The 21,779-nt window shown below is 39.4% G+C and overlaps 1 protein-coding gene and 1 long non-coding RNA gene across 10 annotated transcripts in view; one reads left to right on the top strand and one right to left on the bottom strand.

The window, feature by feature from the left end:
* Window positions 1-21,779, bottom strand: part of ADAMTS19 (ADAM metallopeptidase with thrombospondin type 1 motif 19) — a 220,139-nt gene that overhangs the window by 122,348 nt on the left and 76,012 nt on the right. For all 8 annotated transcript variants that reach the window (XM_051844182.3, XM_051844184.3, XM_089335839.1 and 5 more), the window contains one exon: window positions 19,834-19,877. In XM_051844182.3, coding sequence (XP_051700142.2) covers window positions 19,834-19,877 — 44 coding nt within the window. The remainder of the gene's footprint in view (window positions 1-19,833; window positions 19,878-21,779) is intronic.
* LOC149126045 (uncharacterized) overlaps window positions 1-21,779 on the top strand; it is a 295,022-nt gene that overhangs the window by 256,537 nt on the left and 16,706 nt on the right. The gene's annotated exons all lie outside the window — the stretch shown is intronic.

The raw sequence follows: 21,779 nt of genomic DNA, 5'->3' as shown, positions 1-21,779 counted from the left end.
ACATTTTCGGCAAAGAATAGCTGCATTTCTTCCGTCAGATTCTTTCTTTTTCTTACGTACTGAATGTCTGGAAGTCTTACAGGATGCATAGAGGGTACACCCTTGCCCTGTTGCAGCACAGATGGGAAAGCAATAACTCTTTAAGCATTAAGCGCAATGTTAACCTTGTTCCTGTGTGTGTGCGCATGCTGTTTATCAGGTTATAATAGTTGTCTCCTAATAAAGTTATGCTGTTTATTAGGTTATAACAGTTGTCTCCTAATCAAATGTTTATGACAGTTGTTATCAAAAGAGGATGACGGATTTTGTCGCATTCACTTTAGGCACAGTTTTATATGATCATATATGTTTTCTTCCTTAGACTCTTAATGTGTTTGATTGTATGGACTGATTTTCAAACACTGAGCCTGTCTTATTTTCTGAAATAATCTTCACTTGGTTCTGTTTTATTATTTTTATATTTTGCAGCTTTCAATTTGTGAAATTAAAAGTATTCTAATATAATAAATGGAACCAAAAAAGATCCCTGCCATTCTGTTTCTCCCAAAGAGATAATACACCATTGGCACTTTTCCTTCTTCAAATTAGCTGATGAAAATTCTTTAATTTTATTTCTTCTTGAATTCATTAATGAAGTTTCATGAGACTGAAGATTTCGTTTTTAGATGGTTTTAAACTACAGATTTAAATTCCTTAATATATGATTATGATTTCTTGGGTCATCAATTTCATCTTGAGTTCAAGCTTTGTTCATTTGTTTACACAAATTGGTCCATCTCATCTGATTTGTTACATATTAATCCTTAATGATTCTTTAGTGTCTGTGAGGTCTATAGTGATACCTCTCTACATTGCTAGTACAGATCAACTGTTCCTATTTTTTTGTTTTTCTTTTCCAAACTTTCTAGAGGTTTAAAATTTTATTCACAATCCCCCAAAACAGTTTTGTTTCCATTCATTTTCTCTATGGTTTTTCTGCTTTCTTTTAATTTTTTAGATTTACTTATTTATTTGAATGACTTAGTTACATAGAGAGATCCACTGATTCACTCCCCAAATGCCCAAAATGGCTAGGGCTGGACCAGGCCAAAACCATGAGTTTAAAATTCCATCTGGGTCTCCCTTGTAGGTAGCAGGGGCCCAAGTACTTGGGGCAGTTTCTACGGCTTTCCCAGGTGTGTTAGCAGTTGAATTAGATCAGAATTGCAGCACTCAGAACTTGAACTAGTGCCCATATGGGTTGCTGGGGTTGCAGGCAGCAGTTTAACTCACTGCCATACTGCTGGCCCAGTTTCTTTGTTTTCATTTTATTGATTCATGTTCCTTATGCTCTTACAGTTATTATTTCCTTCTCGCTGCATGATAGAAGTGTGATTACTTGGCTTGTTTCTCCTTTTCAGTTTCTTCAGGTAGAAACAGATTATTCACTTGAAATTTTTCGTATTTTCTAATAAAAACACTTAATCCTATACATTTCCCTCTAAGTACAGTTTTATCTGCAGTCTCCCAATGTGTTCTTGTGTCTTGCCTGTTCAATTAAAAATATTTTCTAATTTCCCTTGAAATTTCCTATGTTACAAATTATTTAAAATGATGCTATTTCCCAAGTATTCAATAATATTTTCATGTTATCATTCTGTAATTAATCTCTAGTCTAGTTCCACTATGCACTGGAACATACTTTGAATGATTTTTTTCCCTTTAAATTTATTAAGGTATTTTTATGAGCTAGGAAATATTCCCTGAAAATTTGTTTGTATCATTTGGAAAGCATATTTTTCTACTGTTGGGTACAACAGTGTGTACTGTTAGCTAGTAGTATTCAATTTTTCTATACCCTTGCTGATTTTGTGTTTACTGGTTCTATCGATTACTGAGAGGGATACTGACATCTCCAGATATATTTGTGGATTTTGCTACGTTTCCTTTTAATTTTGTTAGCTTTTCTTTTATGAACTTTGAAGCTCTGTTGCTAAGTGCCAACATAATAAATGTCATAGTATCTTGGCTAACTAACCCCTTTATTATTATATAATGTCCTTTTAAAATTTTTATTTATGTATATATTTATCTTTAAATAATTAACTTATTTATTTGAAAAGCAGAATTACAGCAAAAGAGGGAGTATGAGAAAAAGAGAAATTCCATCCACTGATGCATTCCCTAAGTGGCTGCAATGGCCAGCCAGGGCTAGGCCAGGCCAAAGCCAGGAGTTTCTTCCAGTCTCCCATGTTGATGCAAGGGCCCAAGCACTTGGGCCATCCTCCAGTAATTTCCCAGGCCATTAGCAGGATACTGAATTGGAAGTGGAGCGGCTGGGATTTGAACTGGCGCCCAGATGTGATGCTAGCATTACAGGCAGAAGCTTAACCTGCTATGCCACAACACTGGCCCCTATTTATGTGAGTTTTTATGTGAGTTAGAAAGAGAAAGAGAGAAATCCCATCCACTGGGTCAATCCCCAGTTGCCCAGGAGGAAACTGAATCCAGGTCTCCCACATGGGTGGCAAGAACCCAACTACTTCAGCTGTCACTGCTGCTTCCCAGGGTCTGAGTTTGCACGAAGCTAGAGGCAGTAGCCAGAGCTAGGAATCAAACCCAGTCACTAGATAGGAGATGCCGGCATCTTAACCAGTATCTGAACCACTAGGCAAAATACCTACCCCAAAACATCCCTTTTAATTCTTGGTAATCTTCTTTATTCTTAAGTCTGTATTATATGGCAAAAACATAACCTTGTGGGATTTTATTTTAGTAGCCTTTTCATGGTATATCATTGTCATCCTTTTACTCTTAACTCATCTATTACAAGTGAAGTGACTTTCTTGCAGACAGCAAAGTGTGTGTTTTTTTGATTTCAATCTGTTTTGATGATCTATTTGATTGTATATATAATCTTTATATTTACTGTAATTCTTCATTTGCTGACATTTTTTGAGTATTTGTTGAAGTATCTGGACCTCTGTTTCTTTCTTCTCTTTCCCTTTTTGCCATTCATCTAGTATTTTGATCATTATTAGCACTCCATTTTATTTACTGTGTTTTCATTACATTTTTAGTGGTTGCTCACAATCAGTTTTACATTATACATGTTAAACAAGTCTACTTGGAACCAGGATTTTAGCACTAAGTTGGCATATGGGAAGCTTAACACTTTGTAGACCTTTTTATCCTCCATGTACTATTCAAATACCTCATAAAAATCAGCAATGTGGTATTTTTGCTTTTTAAATACCAAATATATTTGAAATGCTCAAGAGGGAGAAAGTCTGCTATATTTACCCAGATATTTACCACTCATTGCTCTTTTCTGCAAACTAGTCTTTCCTTTTCCTTTAGGTATAATTTCCCTTCTGTCAAAACCACTTCCTTGGGGCTGCCATCACAGCACAGCAGGTTAAGCCACTACCTGCAATCCCAGCCCGCAACCCTGGCATCCCATATGGGCACAGGGTCATTTCCTGGCTGCTATACTTCCAATCCAGTTCCCTACTATTCTATTTATTTATTTATTTATTTATTTATTTATTTGGTCAGGCAGAGTTAGACAGTGAGAGAGAGAGAGAGAGAGAGAGGTCTTCCTTCGGTTGGTTCACCCCCCAAACGGCCGCTACAGCCGGCGCTGCACCGATCTGAAGCCAGGAGCCAGGTGCTTCCTCCTGGTCTCCCATGCGGGTGCAGGGCACAAGCACTTGGGCCATCCTCCACTGCCTTCCCGGGCCACAGCAGAGAGCTGGACTGGAAGAGGAGCAACTAGGACAGAACCCGGCACCCCAACCAAGACTAGAACCCAGGGTACTGGCCCCACAGGTGGAGGATTAGCCTAGTGAGCAGCGGCGCAGGCCCAATCCAGTTCTCAACTAAAGGCCTGGGAAGGCAGCAGAAGATGGCCCACGTGCCTGGACCCCTGTTACCCTTGTAAAATGTCCTGGATGGGGATCCAGGCTCCTGGCTTCAGGCTGGCCAGGCCCTGGTGGCCATTTGGGCAGTGAACCAGCAGATGAAAGATCTCTCTCTCTCTCTATCCCCCCTCCCTGACTGTCCCTTTCTCTGTAACTCTTTCATATAAATAAAAATAAATTTAAAAAGATAAATTTAAAATAAATAACCCTTATCCCCTTGCCAAAGCTTTTAAAGCAGCAGTTGTGGTTATGACTGTATCTCCTTCATCTTCCAATGGCTTTACCTGTATTTCTGAAGCTTTTTTGAGAAATATAGAATTCTACATCAGCAATGCTTGATTTTGGTGCCATGAAAATGTGTGCTATTTCCTGCACATTTCATGGTTTTTCGTGAGAAATCTGTTGCCATTAGAATGACTGTTTCCTGTAGACAACACTGGCTTTCTGTGTCATTTTTAGTTTGTTCTTGGCTTTCAGCAGTGTGATGATGATCTCTCTGGCTGTGCACTGCTCTTATGGTTGATCCCTCTGGCAGCAAATTTCTTGTTTTAAGTTTGCTCAGCTTCTTGAATTTGATGTTTTCAGCTTTTTGCCAAATGTGAAAAGTCTCACAATCACAGTGCTTCCTTCCTTCTGGGTCCTGTGATGGCTACTTCTGGTCTTTGCCATTGGGTCCCCTGGGCCCTGTTTATATTGTTTCCTCCTTATGTTCTTATTGCATAGCCTCCTCTGGTCTGTCTGTAAGTTCAGAGATTCCCCTATCCGTCATCTCCATGCTGCTATTCAGATTATCCAAAGAAACTTTTACTTTTGTTATTCTTTCCTCGTAAATCTGAAACTCCCATTTGGTCTTTCTCTGTATTTGCTGAGACTTTCTATCTTTATATTCATTTTGACAATTTTTGCCCACAGTTGTTAAGGCATCTTTATAACATATGCTTTAGTCTTTCTCAAACAAGTCTAGCCTGTGCCATCTGAGAGTAGCCATCTGGTGAATGTCTTTTTTTCCATGCAAAGTGAGATTTTTTTTGAAAATTTTATTTGAGAACAGTTTTAAAATTAAAAGAATAATTTGAGGTATTAATACAAACAATTCCCATATTCCCCACACCCCACTTCTCTTATAATCAATATCTCATACTGGTAGTATATTTATCACAATTAATGAACTACACCCAGATTCTCCTATTTTTTAATCCAAACTTCTTTTATCCTTCCCAACCATTCCAACCTCTAATAATCAACAATCTGTGGGTTTTTTTTTTTTAATTTTAGTTCCCAAATGTATGGAAGAACATGTGGTGTCTGTGTGTGTGGCTAACTTGACTCAACATGTAGTCCTCTGGCTTCACCTATTTTTCTGCAAAATACAGGATTCCACTGTTTTGTATCTGAATAGTATCTCACATATACATATAGCACACTTCCTTTCCATTCATCTGATGATGGGCACACTGGTTGACTCCATATTTTGACTGTTGTGAACAGCACTCTATAAATACTGAAGCATGTATCTTCAATACAGTGAGTTCATGTCTTTCAGAAACAAAACTAGTAGTGGGATTGCTTGGTCATAGGACAGTTCCACCTACAGTTTTTAAGAAATCTCCATATTGTTTTTTCACAGTTGCTGCACTAATTTACATCACTCCAACAGTGTGTAAGAGTTCTCCTCTTTTTGCATCCTCACTAGCATTTGTTACTCTGTGTCTTCTTGATAACAGACATTCTAATATGTGGGGGGAGGGGTATGGTGCTATGTCACTGTGGTTCTAATTTGTATTTTTGTGTTGGCTAGTGATACTGAGTATTTAAAAATCCATTTGTTGTCCATTTAGTATTTCTTGTTCTGAGAACTTTGTTTTCTGGTTCTTTGCTCATTTCTTAGCTTGACTGATTGGTTTTTGTTGTTGAGCTTTTTGAGTTGCTGATAATCTGGATATTAATCCTTGGTCAAATAAACAGTTGCAACTATTTACTCCCATTCTGTCAGATGTCTCTTCGCTCGACTGCCTGTTTCCTTTGCTGTGCAGAGCTTCTGAGTTTGCTAGAATCCCATTTGTCTAGCTTTGCTTCTGTGCCAGCATGTTGGGGGTCTTATCCAAGACACCCTCTCTTCTTGCTGGCTTTCAGAGTCTCCGTACTGTTCGCAGTTCTCATCACTTCTCCACTGCTCCCTCAGTCCGTCTGCTCAGTTCATACATTACCCTTTTCCTTGCCCCTGGCCAGGGTGCTGGCCTAAGAACCCCAGCAGCAGCAGCAAACTCTGGTCCCCCTTTCACTGCTGGATTTTGGAATCTCTGTGTTGTTTCAAGTTCCTGTCATTTCTTTACTGAAGCTTTCCCTCAGCTGATCTTATGGAAATACTGAGGTTTTCTTACTTCTTTATAGGTAAAGATTATTTTGGATCATATTCTGGACATTTAAAAGACTATGCATGATATTTATGTATTTAAATCCTGTGAAGCATGTTGCATTTTTGTTGGTTTGTCTTTAAAATTTATTTGAAAGTCAGAGTTTCACAGAGACGGGGAGAGATGGAGAGAGATTTTCCTCCTGTTGGTTGTCTATCTAAGTGGCCACAATGGCCAGGTAGAACCCACCAGCCAGGAGTTTCATCCAGTACTCCCATGTGGGTGCAGGGGCCCAAGCCATTGGGCCATCTTCCACTGTGTTCCCAGGTGCATTAGCAGGGAGCTGATTTGAAGTAGAGCAGCTGGGACTTGAAATGGTGCCTATTTGAGATGCCAGTGTCCCAGGCAGCAGCTTTACCAGCTTCGCCACAACACCAGCCCCAAAGCATCTTATCTTTTTAGCATGAAATCAACCTTGCTGTGTGCAGGCTGCAAGTTCCAAACTTCTAAGGTTTCTGTAGGCTTTGGCTACATTTTCAATTTCACGTGAAATCTCAAAGCTTTTTTTTGTGCTCTTCAAATTTTTGCTGTGTAGATTACCCTGAGTCCTGGGTGGGATGGTCTCTTTAAGAAATGTTAGGGTCAAATTTGCATTTACATAGTTTAAATCTGAGCAAAACGACCGATGAAGAACTTTACAGTGCACCTTTCCCACACTCCTCCCTTTCCATGATTTCCTTGGTATGTTCCCCCTCTCTGCAGTTCTCATTTCAGTCTTGCTGCCAGAAAGCACAGGTTTCAGTGACTTAACTCTGCTGTGCACCTGTTTCCAGCGGCAACCGGCAGGCCTGAGGCCTAACAGCAATGATGTTCAAGTCACCCTCTTAGGATCACAAGTTTTGAGATCCGAGAGGAAGGATTATCTCACATATTTCTGCAGTTTTTTTCCCTGTTACTATTGCTGTCCCCTCTGCAGACGAAAATGCTGACAGTTTTTGAAGAGGGATTTGCCATCCTGTCTGCGAGCTTAGGCACCGTTCCTGGTCCTTGATCAGGAACTGGAGGGCTTCTCCTGGAGCTTTTTCTGTATGCGCCCTAACGACCACTTCCAAGACTGGGCTGTGTTGAGTACAGAATCAGGGATACAAAGAGAGAAATAAAATGAGCTCACTGTTGGTTTGGAGAGACTTGAAATTCTTACTTTTTCCCAGTTAGCCTAAAATTTTTACTTTTAATAATCCTTACACAGCCGCTTCATTTTGATGAGTTTCATGGGTGCATTCCAGAGGAGAGAAAGGTGCAGTGTGCTTATTTCAGTTTCCTTGAAATTAGTTTATGCTGTACAAAAAATAAAACTCAAGAGAAGCAGTATTTTCTAATTTCAGGAAAATTTCCTGTGGAGTTCTATTTTTTCTATAACACAAATGAAACATCAACAGTTCCAATATTCTCTAGAATCATTACCATTTTCCACCTACTTAGAGACTAAGATCAGGAAAACTGGCAGATGCAAAGGAGAACTTTAGAGCCTCATATGATTATTTATGTTTCAAAACACAAAGCATTGCACTCTGTAAGAACGCGTTTTCTTCTTCTCAATTTTCCTACTTCAACGGCCAGTTTTCCCCACCCCCTTTCCTTTCTCTACCACAGGAGCAGCACTCAAATTATTTCACTTTATTGTGCTTTAGTTCATCATCAATGAGATAAAAGGAAAGAAATACCGAATGTGAAGAAATTGCAAAGATTACAGGGTTATTAAATCCTTCCAAAATCCAAAAGTCTATTCACTGTTCCAATGTCCTCTCACATATGATAAATGGGAGCATGTCTGAATTTCTCCCCTTCACTGTCCCGCCTTCACAAACATCTTCCTTTGTACTCTCCCTTGTCATCCAGGCTGGGCTCCTGGCTACAGGCTCAGGAGTCAGCTTCCAAATTCATTCAGGGTGTGTAGCTATCTTGCTTCTGCTGTAAAGGGCTCACTTGTTGGAACTACATATGCTTCCCTGAGGGAATGTGATTTTATCTGAAAAATCCCTTCACAGCAGTTTCCAGATTAGCGTTTGAATGAATAACCAGGCATCCTCAGGAGACAGGTGAGTGTCTTATTTAGAATTCTGCACCACTGGGGAAAGCCACATTCAGCAGCCCTTCAAAACAAAGTATCTCACGCAAATATAACAGTCTTTGGGTATTTCAAACCTGATCCTAGTTTATAGAAAATTATACACAGTTATGGATCATGCATGCTTGTTCTGTGTTTGATAATCTCTTCCATTAAAGAATATGCCTGACCAGAATGATAGGTCAAGAACCCCAGTGTCATCCTCCAATCCATCCCAGACCTTGACGATGTACTTTGAATATGTCAAATTCACAATAAATAAACTTGAGCTCCCTTGAATACTTAGTTGTGCTTCTAATTCACTAGTTTCTAGTAAGATGTATGTAGAAAAAAGTTAATCTTATTCTTTGCCTCGTACAAAAGATGGCAAATTGCAAAACATTGCTTATTAACCTAATACAAATATGACTCTACTAAAAAGATATTAAAGTAGAAAGACAAACTCAGTCATTTAAGTATTTGAAGTTTTTTAACATTCTGTTTGCCTTAGGTGTCACAGTGCAAGAGAAAATACTACAATCCTGATTAAAGATAATTAAGCCTCTTTAAAAGTTGGTTTAATTTCTTCTTCCCACCCAATAAAAACGATGACTTCCGCTGAAATGTGGTTTGGAGAATGTATTGTTTGGAACGGGAAGTGTCTGGAGATTCTCACGTATAAAGCATCCACATAAAAGGGTTATTTAAATGTATTTAGTGTCTGGATATGTTTCTTTCCGGTCTTTGCTTCCTGGGTGGCCTGTGTGCCTGTTTGATGATCTGTTAAGTACATAAGATCAGAATATTCTGAAACATAAATAAGAATAAACTATTTCATTGCAACTTGTTCAAAGACAGGAAAAGAACATTTCTTGGAATACTGAAGCATGTAAGTCTTAGCTACAGAACGCAGGGAGAGGGAGAGTATCACAGAGCTGTAAATAAGGTGGTAAAGAATACACAGTCTCTCATCCCAGCAAGTACTGAAAAATACCTATAGCTGGAAACCGGCACTGGTCAGCTCTAAGTATCTACAGATCTTCTCTGCTTTAACGTCCCTTAACATTCTCATGAAATACACAAACTCACACACACACACACACACACACACGCCATGACAGATCACTATTTTATTGATTATCATTTTCAGTTCATGGCAGAATTTATCAAATAGGTTATACAGACCCTGGACTTCCATAAGACTTTTTTAGCATGATGTCTAAGACCTTTTCAGGTATTAGGAGAGGTCAGAACTGTGTCAATACCTGTACTGCTGGTGTGTGTAAAGGCCCAGAGCAAGGCCGTGTCACCTATCTTCACTACCGGTCATTTTCTTTTTCACTGACAATTACTCCCAGGAGGGAAAAATTCCATTTCTACTTAAAAATGTCTCAGGTAAAACAATAAAATTATAGATTTTACAAAATATGAACATTTGCACGTATGCATTTTTGATATTTTATGTAACAAAAAGGAAATACTGGATGTAGTATTCCTGTTAAAGATGAAAATATGATGCCTCAAAGAAAAGTACTATGAGGTTGGTTGAGTTATGAGCTGAATTAACTATGCATTCTTAAAAAAATGGATTTTTGTTTACTATGAGAAGCACAGAAACAGGAAAGTCACTCTCACTCACTGGTTCACTACCCAAATGCTTGCAATGGGTAAGGCCAGGCCAGGATGCAGCAAAGACTTGGGAACTCAATGGAGGATTCCCTTGTGGGCGGCAGGGACTCAGCTACTTTAGATATTACCTGCATCTTCACAGGATGTGCATCAGCAGGAAGCTAGAATCAAGAGTGGACAAACAGCATAATCCAGGCACTCTGGATTTGGATGTGAGTGTTCCTACCAGTGTCCTAACCACTAAGCCAAAAACCTACTGCCCAACTGTGTTTTTCATAAAGCAGCATTTTTAACTGAAAGAATGTCTGACCAACAAACATTGGTTATTCAGACTTGGGAATTTCGGAGCTAGTGCTGTGGCACAGAAGGTTAAGCCACCGCCTACAGTGCTAGCATCCCATATAGGCGCTGGTTCAAATCCGAGCTGCTCCACTTCTGATCCTGCTCCCTGCTAGTGTGCCTGGGGAAGCAATGGAGGATGGCCAAGTTCTTGGGCCCCTACACCCATGTGGGAGACCCCAAAGAAGCTCCTGGCTCCTGGCTTCGGTCTGGCCCAGCCCTGGCTGTTGCAGCCATCTGGGGAGTGAATCAGCAGATGGAATACTTCTCTGACTCTGCATCTCCCTCTGTGTAACTCTGCCTTCCAAATAAATAAATATTTAAAAAAAAAAAAAAAAAAGACTTGGGGGCCAGTGCCGCGGCTCACTAGGCTAATCCTCCACCTGCGGCACTGGCACCCCAGGTTCTAGTCCCAGCTGGGGTGCCAGATTCTGTCCCGGTTGCTCCTCTTCCCGTCCAGCTCTCTGCTGTGGCCCAGGAAAGCAGTGGAGGATGGCCCAGGTCCTTGGGCCCTGCACCCACATGGAAGACCAGGAGGAAGCACCTGGCTCCTGGCTTCTGATCAGTGCAACGCACCGGCTGCGGCAGCCATTTGAGGGGTGAACCAATGGAAGGAATATCTTTCTGTCTCTCTCGCTCACTAACTGTCAAAAAAAATTAAAAAAAAAAAAAAGACTTGTGAATTTGATTGACACCCAAAAATGAGTACAATGAACCTGCTGAATATTGATTTTGCCAACTGTAAATACTAGGATTCAAGACAGAATAAGAATATTGGAAACTTTTTATTTAGCTTCCCAACAGTTGGAGACTTTTCTGTTAATATTAGTTGTATAACTAATATAATTGTATGTACTCGTATATACATAAACACATACATATATGTATATATATATCTATGATTAATCTGTGAAGTGTATATACAAATTTTATATATATTAGAGATACATTTCAGTTTTTAGATTCATCAAATATTGATCAAATAATTTACTCTGAATTGATGAATATTAATATTCTATTACATGTATTTAGTATACATAAGATTCTCTTGGGCATGGAGAGAGAGAGAGAGAGAGACAGAAAGACAGAGAGACAGAGACAGAGACCAGTTTTGATGGATACTGTCAAAAGGTTCCCAGAATGATTGCAACAATTTTCCCTCCTGAAGTGCTGCCTTCAGTTCACATAGTTGCCATCATTGGTAATGTCAGGCTTGTGACACCAACGTTCACCTCCCTTATTACTAATGAAGTTGAGTCTCTTTCCACTTTTGTAAATTTACCCTTCATCTACCATTTTCTAACACTGGATATTAGTGTCTTTTGCCCCCATTAAATATGTCTAGTTGTTTGTTTCTTACATACTGATTTTTAGAAGTTGTTTCTGTAATCTGGGTTCTAATACTTCGCTGGTTATTTGTGTTGCTAATACTGTAAATGACTAATTCCAAGATTCATGTTATTTCACATTGCAATACCTTAATTCAGTAATGTCTTAGAATTAAAATGTATCACATTGTATTTTTTCTGTTTAGTGATACACAAAATAGTGGCATGTCCTGAAATCAACAACTGAAGGTACCTTAAAATTCATGAACTTAAGGCATCTCATTCCTCATAGAAGCTTATCTTTTTTCCCCACTTTCTTTTTCTTTTGATATACAGAAACTTTAAGTATGAATATAATTGATCAAACACTTCCTTTATTAGCATCTCTGTGCCCTATTTAAGAACTCTTCAACTCAAAAAGTAAAAGTTATTTTTCTATATTTTCTTCTATTTTATAAATTTAAATGATAGAATTAACTTCAAATTTTTTTCAATGTGAATAATTTTTTAAACTTTCATTTAATTAATTTCCAACGTACAGCTTTTGGATTACAATGGCTTTTACTCTATAACGTCCTTCCCACCTGCAACCCTCCCATCTCCCGCTCCCTCCCCCATTCCATCATGTGAATAATTTTTTAACATGATTTTCTGAACAGTGCTTTACCAAGCAATCTATCGTATATTTTCATCTCCCAAATATGTGCAAGTCATATTCTCTTCTTCTGATAAACAGATTCCCTCTCCCTATTTTTTCTTCATTGGTCTTAACAATTCTTTGGATTAAGTTCCATTACATATAATATTTAGAATCAGTATATCAAGTTCCTTCAAAATTCTCAGAATTTTTAAGGAAGTCATTATATCTATTGATCAATTTGAGAGAAATCAACATTTATATCATATTTAACATTTCAGATTGTGATTAAGGTTTATCCCTTCCTTAAGCTAGTTTAAGATTTATTTTTACATATTTGAAAGGCAGAGTTAGGGTGAGAGGTAGAGGTAGAGGTAGAGGTAGAGGTAGAGAGAGAGAGAGAGAGAGAGAGAGATCCATCTTCCATCTAGTGGTTCATTCCCCAAATGGCCACAATGACCAGGGCTGGGCCAGCCCTAAGCCAGGAGCCAGGAGCTTCTTCTGCCCTCCTATGGGGTTACTGGGGGCCATGCAGTTGGGCCATCCACTGCTGCTTTCCCAGGTGCATTAGCAGGGAGCTGGATCAGAAGTGGAGCAGCTGGGACCCGAACCAGTGCCCATACAGGATGCTGGCCCTGTAGACCAAGGTTTTAATCTGCTGCACCACAGGGTTGGCCCCAAACTACATATTCTTTATTGAATTGCAATATACTTTATAATATTTTACATATGTCTTACATATTTGCATAATATGCATTTCAAAGCACTTTATTTTCCTATATATTAAATAGAACTTTAATTAGATTTTCACTGCCTATTATTGGTATATACAATGCAACTGGTTATTGCAGTAATGACATGATTACTGCATAGTATAATATATAACCATCATGCAAAATTCTCCTATTAATTCTCATAGTTTAATAATTCCATGTTCTCTGAGGTTTTCCTTTATGTAGATAATCAGATTATTCACTTGATCACATTTCCAGCACATTGCTGAACAGATGTTGTGATAGCAGAGTCTACTAACTGTTTCTGATTTGGGAAGAAATGGCTTTAATGCTTCACTGCTTTAAAAAAGATGCTTTTTAATAAATAACTATTACTGGTTGTTTTCTATGTTGCCAAAAGCTTTGCTTAAATTGCAAGTATGTTTTGAATTGTATGAAATGCATTTCCTTTAGAAAAATAAAATGATCATATGGTTTCTATCTTTAACTGGAATACACAGTCACATTTTAAGATTTTCAAATGCGAAGCTGCCCTTGTATTTCTGGAATAAATCTAAAATAAAATACTCCTACGTGAATATTTAACAAATACATTGTGAGATAATATCTGCTAATACTTGGTTTTGATTTTTTTCATGTCCTCTCAGGATCTGACAAGAAATTATAAGGTTTTAATTTTCCCTATTTCTATTCTCTAAACTAGAAAGGAGTTTATGCAACATTGGAATGATCTATACTTCGGCATTTTAGTAGAAATCATCTGTATCATTATCAGAGCCTAGTATTTTCTTGGGAAGGTTTTAATTACTTGATTCAGTTTCCTTCAGTTTTGAGGGATGGCACAGACATTTTACTTGTTTGGTCTAACTTCTCAGCTAAAAATGATGGCTATAATTAACTGTTTGCTAGCACAGCCTGTGCTTGTCAAACTTTTTCTACATATATATCATGTTTCTGATTGATAATTTTACCTTCTCTCAACCCTTTGCCAGTTCTCAACACCAACCATAGAGCCAGAACCTCCGACCACACCTCTGATCCTGTGACAGCATCACTGTTTGTTTATTTCGTCTCCATAAATGATGGGGATGGGTGATTACTTAGGAGAAAACGTGTTGACTTCCTGTGGCTGTTGTAAAAATTTATCACACACTTAGTTTCTTAAAACATCCAAATTTTTTCTCTTGTGGTTCCCTCGGTTAGAAAACTCACTGGCTACAATCAAGGTGTTGGCAGGGTTTTCTGGCTTTACTTCTAGAGGCTGTGAGAGATTTCTATCTCTCTGCTTTTCTCCCGTGTTAGAGCAGCTCATGGTCTTCCCTTGCGGTCCCCTCCCCTCCCTTCAAAACCAACAATGGCAGGTCACATCCTTCTGACATCCTATCGGCTACAGTTTGAATATGGTTTGACCCCCAAACTCATGCAGGAGTTTAAACCCCAAAGATTCAGGGTAGTGGTGTTAAGAGGGTAAAAATTTAGTCCAACTATGGAAGTTAGAGGTATGGCCTTTTAGAAGTGAATATAGACCGGCGCTGCGGCTCACTAGGCTAATCCTCCGCCTTGCGGCGCCGGCACACCGGGTTCTAGTCCCAGTCGGGGCGCCGGATTCTGTCCCGGTTGCCCCTCTTCCAGGCCAGCTCTCTGCTGTGGCCCAGGAGTGCAGTGGAGGATGGCCCAGGTGCTTGGGCCCTGCACCCCATGGGAGACCAGGAGAAGCACCTGGCTCCTGCCTTCGGATCAGCGCGGTGCGCCGGCCGCAGCGCGCCAGCCACGGCGGCCATTGGAGGGTGAACCAACGGCAAAGGAAGACCTTTCTGTCTGTCTCTCTCTCACTGTCCACTCTGCCTGTCATAAATAAATAAATAAATAAATAAATAAATAAATAAAAGGAAGAAGTGAATATATTGTAGTAGGCCATTAGAATGCAACTCTTGTGATTAAGTTTAAAAGGAGAGTGACAGAGACCAGATACATACATACATACACACACACACACACACACACACACACACCCTACCTTTTGCCATGTGATACTCTGTGTCACCTTGGGACTCTGCCAGCGAGGACACCTTCATCACAGGCAGAACCCCTGGGACCTGCCCAATTTTGACTGCCAGTATCCAGAACTGTTTCTGTCTTTAACTGGAATACACAGTCACACAAACAGTTTTTGTTTGTTTGTTTGTTTTGCAAAGCAGCTTGAATTTCATTATAAGAATGAGAAGCTCACTGATGCAGCATCTCTTTCTTTAGTAATCCCACCTCCCTCGACTCTGAACTCCTCTGCCGCAGCTCTTCCACTTGTAAAACCCAGGGTGATCCAGGATCATCTTTCTCTTTTCTTCAAGTCTGTTGATTGGCAGCCTTAATTCCATTTACAATTCCTCTTTGCCACTTTATGTAACATGGCCATTTTCCAGGGATTAGTATAACTGCATTTTGGAGGATCCTTATTCTGCCTACATGAAAATTAAGGCTAACTTCACCAGCAATACCAAAACATGGGTAGTTATCACTTGCATACTGAATTTCTTCTGAAATTTCAGTATACCACTACAGTCCAGCAAATGTAAGATTTTTTAAAAATTTGAATCTATGACACAATTTTAATAAGGCATTGATTCAAAACTGAATATCAGTATCTGAAACTTTAAAAATTATATAATTGGGGCCGGTGCTGTGGAGCAGTGGGCAAATCCGCCGCCTGCAGTGCCTGTATCCCATATGGATGCCAGTTCAAGTCCCGGCTGCTCCATTTCCGATCCAGCTATCCTCTGCTATGGCCTGGAAAGAAGTAGAAGATGGCCCAAGTCCTTGGGCCCCTGCACCCGCGTGGGAGACCCAGAGGAAGTTCCTGGCTCCTGGCTTCAGATCAGCTGAGCTCTGGCTGTTGTGGGCAACTGGGGAGTGAACCAGCAGATGGAAGACCTCTCTCTTTCTCTCTCTGCCTCTCCTCTCTCTCTCTGTAAATGACTTTCAAATAAAATAAATAAATTTTTCAAAAATTATATAACTGAGTCAGTGACAAAAAGTAGTTTTCCCTTTTACCCTCTCAGTAGCTTTTCTAATATGAGCTTAATAAGAAAATACAACTTATCAACTGAGGTGCTTATTTGTAATACTCTATAACACTGCCACAGCCCAATTCACTGAAAATGCACATACTTTTGGACTTGTGAAATCAGCAAAATATCCCACTGTTTGAAAATTACAATACTGGTAAATAAAAGGTATTTTTTCTGAGTTAATATTCACCACCCACAATTTTATCCTAGAATTTCACTCAAAGGTGTTTTTTTCTTTTTTACAGTCAGTGTTCTGGTTGTACTTTTATCTATTATATAAAGCATCATGTTATAGGGAAAAGCAGAGTCTCTTCATACTCAGAATATCAGAGGTAGAGATCAGCACCACCACTTGGTAATGCTGATGACAGGCAAACCTGCAACCTGTCTGGGTGGGAGTCAGAGAGCAAGAGGGAGCAATGGCGGGTGCCGTGTCTGAGCCCCTGTGACAACCAGCTGCCTTGTAAGTGTCACCGTTTTACCACATCCTGTGAAACAGCCAACAACACAACCTCTATTTTAAAGGGATGAAATCCAAGCTTTCAAGACATTAAACAGCATGTCCACATTACACAGATAATAAATAACAGAGTCTGATAAACCTAGATGTCCGATTTTAAAATCCATGATCTGTTGGTTCTGTTACAGAACCAATGTCTGTGAAAGAACTGTTTGCATTAGAATCCAAAGCATGAATCATACCATTGTTTTTATGGGAGAGGCATTTCTTCCATTTACAAGACGAGTTACTCATGGAATCTTACAAATTTTAATTTCTGTCCTTTCTGTCCCCTCTCAAGATGCCTAGAGAGTTACCAGATTAAAGTTATCTCAAGCCCACATTATCCAAACTTTCCTTCCTTCTTCCTCTTTGAGTATTTTCATGACAATATGCAAACTGAAATGGGCTGACTTCACATCACTTACAGACAAACGAGGAAAGAAGTATATACTGACAAGAACAACAGCCGACAAAAAATACGACATTGGCATTATGTGGGGAGATTTAAAAATGTGTATAAATAACTGCTATATCAGTATGAACTCTAAATGTCTTTTGTTTCATTACAATAGAGACAACTACAAAGAATATTGATAAGCTTTATAGGGTTGCTTAATTTTTTAAGTGTCAGAGAGTACTTCATCAGATTTCTCTTAATAACAGAGGTTATTAATGCTGCCTCATAGCCTTCTGTTCTTTTTATTTCATCTTATTTTATTTTATTTGAAAGGCAGGGTGATAGAGAGAGAAAGACAGACAGAGTCAGAGACAGAGAGATCTTCCATCTGCTGGCTCACCCCCCTCTGTGTTCTGCAGGGTAAGAGCACAGATTCATCCCCAGGCTGGCTTCCCTTATGACTACAGTGCTGCGGGTTGCCTTCCTCCTTATTTCTCTCGATGGGAACATTCTGAAAAGGTTCTCGTCATCAAAACATCCCTTTCTGCAGCCAAATGAGGCAAACATGAGGGACAGGTCACACGTCCCAACCAGGGGATGCCATATACAGACTGGCTTAGGCCCAAGCTGCTGAGATGGTCCCGTGAGGCGGCCAACGATGTCCCTCCCTAAGGGGTGTTGCTTTCCTAACGAAGCACTGCAACCATACTCCGGTGGCAGACTCAAGGATGATGGGGTGGCAACCACAAGTCTACTTCTCACAGCTGTTCTGTTTTAAGATTTATTTACTTATTTGAAAGGATTACACACAGAGAGAAGGAAAGGTAGAGAGAGAGAGAAGTCTTCCATCTGCTGGTTCACTCCCCAATTGGCCTCAACGGCCGGAGCTGCGCTGATCTGAGGCCAGGAGCCAGGAGCTTCTTCCAGGTCTTCCACACGAATGTACGGGCCCAAGGACTTGGGTCATCTTTTACTGCTTTCCCAGGCCATAGCAGAGAGCTGGATCAGAGGTAGAGCAGCCTGGACTAGAACCTGTGTCCATAAGGGATGCTGGCACTGCAGGCGGCTGCATTACCTACTACGCCACAGTGCTGGCCCCTCACAACTGTTCTTACAAATCTTGTTGGAGTATGGAATCCTAGACAGAGGCATGGTTGGTGTGACAAGAAGAGTTGTGTGGGATTTGCGGGGAAGCGTCTACTGTGACTTGGTTGTTACCAGTTTTCATGATGAAACATTTCTGATTTTTACTCTACATAAGACCACACAGGAAAAGAGCTTTCCCTGTATCTGAGCAAAGAAAAAGAACATCCATGAGGAACAGAAGGGGTAACTAGCCTCAGGTATGCCAGAAGTGACCACGAGAACTCAAGCACTCAGAAAAACACACACAGAGATTTCAAAAAGCCACGGAGTTTTTCCATACCCTAAGATATAGAACTGCTGTTTACCAACAGCCTAATGGATATGATGAATAGAAACAAGAACTGGTTAAATCACTCTCCCGGATCCAACACACTGAAGTACTTCATGATTCAGAGGTGTTCTAAACCATACAATAAGTTTCATAAATCACATATATCACAAATATGTATGATATTTTCAATGAGCCTATTTAGCAAGATACAAAAATATGCCTGCTTACATGATATAGAGAGGCAGTATGTGTGGATAATTTGGAAGCCACGGCCTGTGCTCAAACAACACAATAATCTAATCTGTCTCTACTAAAGTTTGGAAGGACTGGTGGCCAACCTAGCTGCTTAAGAGGAGGAAAGATAATGATTTTGAGGCACGTTTTATTGGTAGTCAAAAGCTCCTGTGGTTAAGGTGACTGCAACAATACATCAAGTTTTAGTGTCTGGAAATTTGAGCACGAAAAGGGGACGAAAACTTGCAGAGGCCCCTGAGTTACCTCTAGGGAGGTCCTCCCTAAATCAATTCAACTTTTCTTTACATGTGTAAAGAATGCATGCTGATCGTCACTTCTGTGCCAAATATTCACTGGATTCCACCAACATCTGCTTTCTACCACTATGATGATTTCCCACTTATTAGCTAAGATTTTGAATATATGAGGAGACTGATGAGAACTTGAGTTAAAGGAACTAGATAAAATTGTCTTAAATACACGCAACTCTTTGGTATATTTCTATCCTTTGTATTTATTGTTCATCTTATAATGAATAAATCACATAAATGGATGGTTCAGTTAAAATATTTATTATCCTATATAAATTAACCCTAAATGATATGCCAAAATCAGATTACCACTCTTAACCATACTTTACCAGTAACAGCTTTTTACATAGAGCTATGTTACTTAAAATTTGGTATATCTGGATGGGTAAAATTATATTAATTTGAATGCATTTATTTTAACATTGTCTTGAAATTAGAAGAACTGTAGCTTCATGAAGTCTAATGGCTATGGTTTAAGAATTTTGGATGATAATGCAAAACATGGAAAATTCACTAGTTTATGTGCAAGGAAGCCTCACAAGACAGGTAATTAAATAGACTCTCTTTTGACACAATCTGCAAAGAACTTTAAGCATTTATAATGAACACATTCTTGTATCTCTGGAAAAATAATAAAAAACTGATAATAGTATTAAAGCAGTTTTAAAATTATCTCAAATATATGGCTTTAACATGACTTTTAGCTTATTTATTAATAACTGAGATGTTGACAAAGAATATCTAGAAAATAGGTATCACTGATATTCTAAAATTATTCCTTGAAGCCAGTACACTCAAACAACATTTTGTGTTTAAATGAGAAATGTGTACAGATCTCTAAAACTCCCAAAGTGTGGACATTTTTAATTACACTCACCAACAGTATCACATGGTTCATCTTTGTGGACACAGAAATCTTTCCTGGAGAGAAAAACAGAAAATCAGAAAAAAGATAAATCCTCGGGCATAAACAACAGATATCAAGTGATTCATTCTGATAGTTACATACTTAGGTCAGCTATACCATTCATCTCCAAAGATTTAATAAAACTAAGAATAAGATCAACTATTTTTAAGATAATTGACAATTAAATTTTATAATACATTTATATCTAATATAATCTGGAGAAACTGTTGTCCCATTTCATAAACAATGTTTCAGAACTAAAAGATGAGACTCCTAGAGTTTCTCTCTTCACATCCTCCCCGATGCCTGCCTGCCTCTTCAAATCCTCCTGATTCTTCTCCATCTCCCAAACAAGCACTTTGGGTGCTCAACTGCAGTAAAGTTGGTCTCTGCCACTCAAAACCAGTGATACAAGTAAAACTCTCTCTGGTGCCACAACATATCCAAGGTTTCAATGTAACATAGATAAAGAGTAGTGCAAAGGATGGCGCTGTGGTGCAGCAGGTTAAGGTCCTGACTTCCAGCTCCGGCATCCCGAGTGGGCACCCGTTCGAGTCCTGGCTTATCCACTTCTGATCTAGCTCTCTGCTATGGCCTGGAAAAACAGCAGAGGATTCCCCAAGTCCTTGGGCTCCTGTACCCATGTTTGAGACCCAGAAGAGGCTCCTGGCTCCTGGCTTCAGATCAGATTGGCTCAACTCCAGCCATTCCAGCCATTTAGGGAGAGAGCCAGTGGATGGAAGACCTCTCTCTGTCTCTACTTCTCCCTGTAACTCTGTCTTTTAAATACATAAAATAAATCTTTTTTTTTTTTTTTTAAAGTAGTGGAAAGGTTTTCTGGCTGATTTTTTGAAAACAGTTAACAAAATACACTGAGCCATTTCTCGGCAGCATAAGCCACGGAGAGCTGACTTTTCGTAGGGACACCATGCCTGGGTACAAGGTTGTGCAACACCGCATTCTAGGGCTATGTGTGCAACAACATGAATGGCTTCCTCCGTCATTGCACAGAGCACAGCCTATGCACCTGGACTTGGGGCCACATTCACTGCTAAGCACTGGGTTAGGGGAACGGAACAGCTAAAGGAAACAGGCTCCCCTGAAGGCTCAGCGAGGATAACACACAAACACCGCTGTTGTGTGATAGGGGCCCTAGGACTTGTGAGAAAGCAGCCAGGGAAGCAGATTAAAGGATGGATAGCTCTCCTTCTCTTGTCTTTCTTTCTTTTTTTTTTTTTTCAATTATCTTTGCCAGAAAACAAATGGAGACAAAAATACCCAAAACAGATGATACTGAATAATATGGTAATGAAGCAAATCAAAGAACCACATAAAATCAAATCTTCACCACAGGGCCAAGAATCACCGAGTGTAAAGTGTACTCAGATGTAGAGAGAAAGGGATTTTATGTGATTTTTCTAAATATATAAAACATCATATCATGATGCATGAGGCCGCAACATGACTATTTGATTTACATAATGTGAAACAAGGGACTTCATCCGTAACCAAACATGATAAAACTATGACAAATGCACTGCTCATTGTCAAGGGCATTCAGAGTCCTTCACACAGCCCATTTCTGCTCACTTAGCAAACACATGAATAAAGTACATTATGTTCAAGGAAACACAAGATCTTTTACCCAAAAGCACTCAAAGTGTCTCTCACTAACATTAAAAAACAAATGGCCAGCAGCATTTACAAACTTCATAAAAGACATATTTCTAATTACAAAAAATTCAAAGATTTGTGTATGTGAGTAGCTGATAGAGATCTATTGATTGATTGATTGATTTTTGCTGCCTAGTCGTGTGATCATGTGGATTCAAGCTCTCATTCTTGGCTCATGCTGACTCAGTGCTCACAGAGTTTCATTATGTGAGTTTATGGAAATGATACTGTTAGACCTTGGC

Source organism: Oryctolagus cuniculus, chromosome 6 (assembly GCF_051225735.1).
Source record: "Oryctolagus cuniculus isolate XC-2025 breed Fujian yellow rabbit chromosome 6, ASM5122573v1, whole genome shotgun sequence".
NCBI classification, from domain to species: Eukaryota; Metazoa; Chordata; class Mammalia; order Lagomorpha; family Leporidae; genus Oryctolagus; species Oryctolagus cuniculus.
The sequence above is the reverse complement of the archived record's forward strand: the minus strand, read 5'-3'. Positions and strand labels throughout refer to the sequence as shown.